This window comes from Oryza brachyantha, chromosome 11 (genome assembly GCF_000231095.2).
Source record: "Oryza brachyantha chromosome 11, ObraRS2, whole genome shotgun sequence".
Taxonomy (NCBI): Eukaryota; Viridiplantae; Streptophyta; class Magnoliopsida; order Poales; family Poaceae; genus Oryza; species Oryza brachyantha.
This window is the reverse complement of record NC_023173.2, coordinates 14785883-14795181: the sequence shown is the minus strand read 5'-3', so window position 1 is coordinate 14795181 and position 9299 is coordinate 14785883. Positions and strand designations below refer to the sequence as shown.

Here is a 9299-nt window from a genome sequence, read left to right as displayed (position 1 = left end):
CGCGTCATGGAACACACTTTAATTAAGATAGATTGAGATGATTTCACATCTCAGATATGGCTACAAAAATCAATCCAAGAAATCCTGCTACATAGTAAAACAATAGAGTTTCTGGAACCGACCAAAATGCACGGCAACATACAAACAACTTATGTTTTTCCTTGAGAGCTACTGCTGGCACTGCAATCGGAAGGTGCAGACAGATTGCGGATCATCATACATAATCTGCATAAGGCTCTGCTTCAATTACTCAGTTCTTCGTTGAGTTGCAGAATCCAGTCATGCATGCTGCATAATATACGGAATCGTGAACTTATAGTCATATTAACTTCTGAGCTATACTGGCTTCTCCATCAGGCATCAGAAAACAACGGGAGAAACCACACCGAACCGACAAAAATGCACGGCAACATACAACTGAAAAAAACCTCTGTTGGTACCGTAATCAGAAAGTTCAGGGCTTCGGGCGTACTTAATCTGCATAAAGAGATTTGCTCCGGTCCAACAAAAAGTATCTTGAGGTACCGATACCTTAAGGTGCCAAATCATTTTCTACCATTAGATCTAGTTGAGTAAAATGTGCACTGTTAGATTCAACGCTCAGAAACGATTTGGTATCGCGAGGTATCGGTACCTCGAGATACTTTTGTTATTTTTTGTTGGGCTGTAAAAAAGCTCCTGCATAAATGTCTGCTTCAAGTACGCCATTTCATCTTTGAATTGCAGAATCCAGTCAAGCAAGCTACATAATATTCTTTTTTAAAGGAATGAGAACGAGTACGCAAATGTTTACACTTACCATTACACAAAAATGTACATAAATGCATATGGTGTTCGATAAATGAAAACAACCGCACAAGTGGAAATCCCAGCATAGACAGGAGCATTTTAGCCACAGTCAGATTATCAGAGGCACAAGGCACTAACGCATAGCAAGTAACTGAACACACTCAGTTGAAACACAAGCAGTGTCACACTGTCACAAGCAAGCAAGCCAGATAAAAGAACTCGCTCTGAACTTTGACGAGGAACCGAAGAACTCGAAGAGGAAGAGAGTTTTTGGTGCTGCCAAGCGGCAGCATTTTCTGGACTGCCTTGAAACTTCACACAGCTAATACACAAACGAAATCGCGGCCTTGATGCCACTACGCACGCGACGCCGCGCCAACGACATTACTAACTCGCCCGCCATGCCCACCTGCATCGTGTGCCATCCCACACACGCCGGCGTGCATGCCGCGCCAACTTAGGTAAGGACTCGCTCCGGCTTGAACAAGCAAGCCTCGAGCTTACACTGACTCGAACCGTGAAACAGAGTAAGGAAGAAAGACAGAGCAGAAAGCAAGAATTATTCCATCACGCAGAACATAAAAGGCACGCTGACGCACATCATAAAGAAATAAACACACTAGCACACACAAACCTGTTTCTTCCAGAATTGTCTTCGTCCTCTTGTTCACCTCCGTTTTGTCGGGTCTTCCAAGTTTATGGTTTATTATGTTTAAGATTTATCCTTCCGTTCTTTTCAACGGCTTTTTTCACCTCATCTGGGACAGGGTATCCTTTGAACTCGAGCTCCTTCAATCTAGGAAGGTTGTCGATGCCTGAGAGAGATGTGAAAGGTGACCAGACAATCTTCTCTAGCCTTGGAGCTGATCCGCTGGTGAAGTCAACCTTGGTGATGACAGAGCCGTCAACAATAAGAAGTTTGAGCCATATGAACTCTTCATTTGGGAAGGTGATCTGGTTCTGACTTGTGTCAAAACAGTTGTCCAAGAGCACTAGGCAACGTATGTTCAGTTTATTGGAGATGATTTGCAGATCATCTTGCTTTAGCAATATACCACGAAGAGTCAGCTTGGATATATGTTTGGCATTTTGAAATGACGATAGCAACCTTCCACAGCTGATGTTGCTCAACTCAAGCTCTTCGAATTTTGGAAGCTCATCAACCCCAGAAATAGACTCTATGCAGGTGGAAGATAAAACCATCTTCTTGAGCTCACAGGCTGCTCGGACCTCAAAAGCGATTTTAATCAAGTTAGAACCCTCGATAAGAAGGTAGTTGAGACATTTGAAATCTTCTTTCTTGAAGATGAGCTCGCTCTCGGAGTATGAAATGTGCCGGAGCCTGACACACTGTAACGTGGGTAGCTTGGCGAGGACATTCAGATCATTTTGGTTCAGCGGGGTGCCACTTAGAGTTACCTTGGCAAGCTTCTTGTTACCACCTTTGATCAACAATGGAAAAATATGTCTGGCTCCACTGATGGTTAGACTCCCAAGAATCTTGGGATGGTAATCTAGGCTAGAGCCAATATCATTTGGTAACTCTGGGCTTGAACAAGTACCTTCTACTGTGTGTGCGAGAATAGTGATGGATAGAGAACGGAGGCACTCATGTAGATCACATATCACTTTAAGAAAACTCTCAATGTGACTTTTCTTATCATTAATAACCACACCTAGCTTCCTCAACTGCCATAGCTTTCCAATATCTTCCAAATCATCACGGTGTTGTGCCTTAACATTAGATAGTACCTCTATGCTTACCATCTTGTCTATCCTGGAAGGAATCCGGACGCTAGTGCGAAAATTTCTTGGATTTGGATCAGTGCGGCCAGCAAGTAGACGCTTTAGCTTCAAGAGTAGGACATTAACTGTTGCATTTGTAGGCAACATGGTTTCTCGGATATCCAATACCTCTAGCTCACGGAGGCAGTTGATTTCACTGGGCAGCTGGGTAATATCTGTTCCCTTTAGGCTTAGATACTTAAGTAGTAGCATCTTGCTGCATATGTCCTTGAGGTACCGTTGGTTCTTGCCACCAAAGCATTGACAACCTTCTAAATCTAGCACCTTGAGTAGCGATACTCGAGATGATTGAGAGAGGCTTTGCAAGAATGTCTGAATTCCATCAGAGCTACGAAGTCGGAGATCATTAAAAATGGAGAAGTGGCGAGCCAAGTGGTGTGATAGGCGTGTCTCCACAATATGTTGTTTTCTGGCAATTGCGGTAATGAACCCATGAACTGGATCACCTACCACACAGCTCTTGACCTTTCCCATGGCACTAATATCAGCAGGACAAACAAGCCACCGACGGATGAGAGCATAAAAACATCGATTTGCCTCATGCACAGAACTAGGCCAATCTTCCTTAAATGTCAACCCCTCTGCAACCCATCGTCCAATCAAGGTTGACCGCCTGATCTTTTGTCCCTTGGGGAAGATAGCTAGGTACAGCAAGCATGACTTGTATTCTTTAGGCAGATCATTGTAAGAGTACATGAACATCTTCTTGGCTATGGTGTCGAATGATTTTTGTGAATCCTGTAGGGTACTATACAACTTCCTTAACTCTTCATTACTCCTCTTGGGGTTAGTATACAAAGCATGCGTAAAGACCTTCATGCAGAATTCATGCCCTTTACACCCCTCCAAGATGTCACGGAAAATCTGAGGGTCATAATTTTCTGTATTCTTCTGCTTGCTAGTAAGCCTGAGAACCGTGTAATGGTAGAGACCAACAAGAGAATAATCTATAGGCTCTCGTGGTGGATAGCAATATCCTTTAGCTTGTTTGGTGCTCTCTGTAGTGAAGATCAGTGCATCGGCACTGCATTCCAATAAGCTCAAAGCCTTTCTAATCTCCTCCCATCTAGATCCATCCATCATCTTGTCAACTTTTAGGATAATGAGGGGGCACTCATTCTCTAAATCATGTTTGATCATGTACTCGGTCAAGTGATGTTTGATCTTGTCCACGATCCCTTTTATTTTTAGCTGCTCTTTAAATTCCTGTTTGATTTCTTCAATCTTCTGTTCTATTTCTTCAAAACAAGCCTCTTCATTCTGATCTGGAACACCTGCATATTCAACTGTTGCTTGATTCTTATCTGGTGGAACATCAAGTTCACCTTTTGCTTGATTCTTATCGGATTTGCCTCCCTGGATCTGCCTTAAGACATCTTGATTAGCCTCGTTGATCATTTGTTTGATTTGGTCCTCGTCCAATGTAGTCGTTACAACCTTTGTTGCTTGCTTGGCAGCCAATTTGTCTTGCTGCTGAGCCTTGCTACTGGCGATCTTTGGGAACACTTCTCGTAGAATCTGTGCATATTGAGCTACATGAAGATGAATCGGGTTGTCTTCTTCTTCTTCCTCCTCCTCCTCCTCATCATCATCATCATCATCATCATCATCCTCATCTTCATCATTTTGTTCTTTCTTTTCTTCCTCTTCCTCCTCTCCTACTTGTTCTTCTTTTTTCCCTTTCCTCTTTGTTTCCTCACTATTCTGCTCCTCCACCTTCCTTTCTTCTTCTTTCTCCACCTCCTGATCCTGCTCATGTTCCTGCTTCTTGTGCTGCTCCTTCTCCTTCGTGTGTTGTCCTTCTCCTCCCTCTTTTTTCTCCTTACCCTCATTCCTATCCTCTTGCTCCTCCTTATTCTCTTCTTCTCCTTCTTCTTTCTCTTTTTCACGATCGTTTTCCTCTCCCTTGTTCTCTCCTTCTCCACCTCCTTGCTTGCTTCTGCTTTCATCTACTTCCATATACTCCTTAAGCCTCATGGCTATTTTTGTGATGATGTTGTCGTTCCACTCTGGTAATTTATGCATGTCTACTGATTTGTTCTTTGCTTGGTCTTGTTGAGACTGGAGCAGCAACAGTTGAATGAGTACAGGTAGGTCTACTTGATCCACACCCTTCTTTCGTAGCTGAAGCAACGGTTGCTTCTCTCTCTTCTGTTGTCCATCTTGAATATCACTCTTCATCTTCTCAAGCCTTTCATAAATATTCATCTTCTCTATTCTCCTTTTGATTTTGTGGAGCGCCCTTTTTTTGCTACGGTAAATGCAGCATTTTTTGTAGTAATTTTGCCATGGGTCAGGATCCTCCTCCTCCCATTTACCTTGATCTGTGGGCTGCTTCTTGGATCCGGCTGCTTCTTCCCGCTTGAGCTCCCGCAAGATGTAGAAGAGGACCTCCTTGGGTCGTAGCGATAAAAAATTGAGGTGCACCGCCGGGATATTGACCATGATACTATGACGGTAGTAATAGCCTGGAGCAACTAATGTTTCATGTGCAAGAGCAAGGACTTCCTTATTATGTGCATCCGGTGCCACAACAGCAATGGACTGTGTCTCGATGGCTTCATGAGGAGTTTCTTCTTCCCACGTCAATAGCTTCCTCTTCACATAGTCATCTAGAGTAGGGGCATCAAAGACGGCCCTTCGAGCAGAATGATGGGTCGCCGTTGCCACCGCAAGTTGATCTTCATAGTAGTCTTCTTCATCGTCTCCACTAGCATAGTCGTCTGTTGCATCAGCCTGCCCTAGCACTGAGACTGAGTTGGCTGGAACCTCCACGCCGTATCTTGTTAGAGATAAAATATCAACAATTAGAGATGACATGATCCAATAGAATGTCTAGAGATAAAACATATAATTTTAAAGAGGTACGATAGAATATTTATCTTGTACTCTAAATATCTATCTCTTATGTACGTTATATACACTACATGAGGGGTCAGTGCAATACATAATAAATTATAGGATTTCTCCATAGTTAATTTTTTCCACAAGATGGTGGAACACACAAGATTTCCCTATAAATCTCCCTAGGGCGTTGCATTGATTAGCAACAATAAATTATCCATAGATTAATATTAGATCAATTTCTTTTTAGCCACCCTTAATCATCTATATATTATATATTAGATTATATTTCTAGCCAATACTTAGCAGTAGATTAACTTTTTTTTTTCTTTGGAGTAGTGCCGATAAGAAGTCGTTCTGCAACAAAATTTTCATCTAGCATCAACACCTCATGCAGTGGTCGGGTGCTCCGTTCGACATGAAGACAACCTCATCATCGAGTCGTACTCCTCGGCAGACCTACTTACGTACACCAACATATACATGCATCCAATATGACCTATAGCCAAGAGAGGTTGTTGAAGACATATGACCACCTATGGACGCATGCATCATCAAGCTCCACTGACAACTTCGATTTATAACATGAAGCAGATGCACTAGAGCCCACGCCTTCACCGAGCTTGTTTGATTGCATCTTCTACCTCTTCTATGTTATAAACACGATCATCTACGCCGATCCTATAAGTTTAGTGGTCTTTATCAACATGGTAATATGCTACCACCTCTTTGTCCATAATGATGGACATATATCTCGTGTTCTCTAATAGGAATCCCTGCAAGACGCTTCATCCATAATGGAATCAACCATGTCATCTATGGCATGAAAGATTGCATCAACCCGACATCACTATTCTAATGACCTCCCACGTGACGAACACAACCAAAAAATGGTGATCTGATGTCAACAACATCTTGGACATCTACAAGATGATCGAAGGACATCCTCTAACATATGCAAAGACATATCCAATAACATCCTCTAACTTCTGCAAGATGCTTCATCTACTACTGCAACTCTGTCTTTTTTTTGCCTTCGGCAATATGCGGCTACATTAACTACCATGACTACTATGACCACGACTACTACATGATTAGCTATCTCAACGGACATCTATAGCAAATCATCTTCGCCAACTCCACTCAGAGCGTCTATGTCATCTTTATCATCCATGACACTCCCGCTATATATGACTACGGAAGAGAATAAATGAGACAAATAAGGGATGACACGTAAGTGGACGTAGTCATCAATGTGGAGGACCGTTCATCATATATACAATTTATGATGCTGGAAAATAGAAAACAAGATGGTGGAAACTCAACATTTCAAACCCAGTCGCAATTGTTCGCTTCAGTTTCGTTACGACTAAGGGAAATGTTAGAGATAAAATATATACAATTAGATATAATAAAGTCCAATAAAATATCTACATATAAAAGATCGAATTTTATAGATATGCACTGAAATATTTATCTTATATCACAAGTATCTATCTTCTGTATATGTTATATATACTAGTTGAATGCCTGTGCTTTGCAAAGGATAAAAATATATTATGTTATTCCTAGAATAAATAGAAAATATTTTTCATGAAATATGTGGTCATCTTTTTTATATAGGAAATATTCATATCAATTTGATTTTATGTGGATATCCATCTAGATTGATTGATTTTTAATATTACGAAGTTAAGGGGGTAAATTGTAAAATGCAATGGGAGTAGGTGCCACCTAGGGATGAAAATGGTACGGAAATTTTCTGAACCGAACCACATCATTTTCTACATTTTACCCGATCGAATTCGTATTTTCAGACAAATTCAGAATATTAAAAATTCAAAAACAGGACACAAAATTCGGAATGCGAAAACAAAACGAAAACGGTTTTACACTTGTTCGACCAATTTCTATATTTCTACATTTTATTTGGAATATTCCGTATGCTAAATTCGGTTGTAACCAAATTTGGTCCACTGTCTAACAGCCGAAGCCCAATAGCCCACTTGCTGAAAACCCTATCTCCCCATCACTCCCTGACGGCGTCCTCCAAGCTCGTCCCTGGCGGCGGACTCGTGGTGTCGCGCGCTCTGCAGTCGCGGTCGCCTGCGGCTACGTGTGTTACCTAGCTCCCTCGGTCCCTCCTACTCCACCAGCATCCAGCAGCGGTCTAGCCGTCCAGGTCCAAGCGACCAGGCGGTCCAGCGCAGGGAGCTCCGGCGGCCGCCCCTTCCTCCCGCGGCTCCGGTAGCCGCCCCTCCATCCCGCAGCTCCGGCAGCTCCCTCCCTCCTGCCAGGTCACCAGCCGCCCCCTCCCTACCGCCAGGTCGCTAGCTTCCCCCTCCCTCCCGCGGCTCCTCCTCCCGCGAGCGGCGAACCAGCGAGCCCTCTCCTTCTCGCGACTACTGGTTGGATGCATTGATTCTTTTCCTTTCTTATTTTTTGTTTAGATGCTAAAATGGTTGGATCAATTGTGAGTCATTTGAAGGTGGAGGCTTTGTCTACTGTTGTGGCTAAACTGAAGATATAACTTCTTTGATCTAAAAATGCTATAACATGGATGATACTGCTATCTTATTTTCATTCACTTTGCAAACTTGTAAACTTGTAAGAAAAGGGGCTTCGAGGACACAGAAGAAGCAAAAGACATGAAAAGTTATCCTAACAGGGATGATGCGGATGAACTGTAACCGATTGTCTTATACCTCTATCCTAGTTTAGTTGCTACTTAATTGCTTAGTTTAGTTGCTACTTAATTGCTTGTTATAGACATGTATTTATGTGTTAACGAGTTGTTATTCTATATTATTTTTTCGTATATCGACCGTGTTCGACATAATTTTATTTGAATTGGTTTGTTTCTGAAATTCTCGATATTCTGTGAGTTCGTGTTCGTTTTTGTGTTTGACTTTACCGATTTTGTTTTTGTTTTCGTATAAATAGTTAACATGTTTTTCGACCGTTATCATAATAGTGTCACTTGGAGAGACTTTTATAGTAGTAAAAATATCTTATGAGGATCTGTGCAATACATAGAAGATTATAGGATTTTCCACGTACCTCAGCCGTCGCTCGCCGACGTCCCGCGCCCGGTCCTTGAGCTGGCGTAGCTGGACGGCCGCGCGGTGCTGCGCGACCATCTTGCGCACCGACCAGTAAACCCACCAGAGGTGGCGCCGGAGCCTGCCCTTGGCACGGTGGATCTCCGGGTTCCCGCTGTACACGTAGAGGTCGATGCAGTTGTTGCAGTCCTGGGCGAGCAGCCGCACCTGGTTCATCCACGTGCGCACCTGCTCGTCGTGCTCGCCGCCGGCCGGCGCGCTACGGGCCAGGTGCGCCAGGAAGCTGTTCATGCTCTCCATCTCCTCCTTGATGAACTGCACGTCGTCACGGACGCCGCCCAGCAGCACCGCCTCGTTGCGGATGACCACCAGCAGCGATTTCACGGCGCCAGCCGCCAGCTCTGTCATGGCTGATGATGGCTCCGGCCAGCTAGCTCGATGGTGGTGGTGGTTTTCGGCTATTGGTCTTGCCTCCTCGCCTGCCGGCGCAGGCTAGCTAGCTGGGGAGGGTGCCGATGTATTTCTTCTTCGCACGGGATGTGAATTTGTATGCAGCCAGACTTTGTTTTCTGCCATTAATTATGTGACTTGGACGACGGACGCTCTCTCTCAAGCATGCTTTACTCTCAAATTCATATTGACCTCTTATGTACGAGTCCTAATTTAATAAAATTTCGGTGGTAAGTAAACGATAAGGCGCTATGTCATGATCTGCATCCTGCACCATATCCAACCTATCATTAATTGCTGCGATTTTGCACTGCACGTTCTGTAACTGCAGACTTTCCACGACCCCGT

The 9299-nt window shown here is 43.5% G+C and overlaps 1 protein-coding gene across 1 annotated transcript; it reads right to left on the bottom strand.

Annotated features, from left to right (window-relative positions):
* Positions 1-777: 777 nt before the first annotated feature.
* LOC102718497 lies at positions 778-9000 on the bottom strand. Its single transcript, XM_006662962.3, has 2 exons — positions 8500-9000; positions 778-5377 (listed from the first exon to the last, which is right to left on the bottom strand). Exons 1-2 carry the CDS (start codon positions 8907-8909, stop codon positions 1486-1488), a joined length of 4302 nt encoding a protein of 1433 aa, XP_006663025.2. The 5' UTR covers positions 8910-9000; the 3' UTR covers positions 778-1485.
* Between the last annotated feature and the right edge of the window lie 299 nt (positions 9001-9299).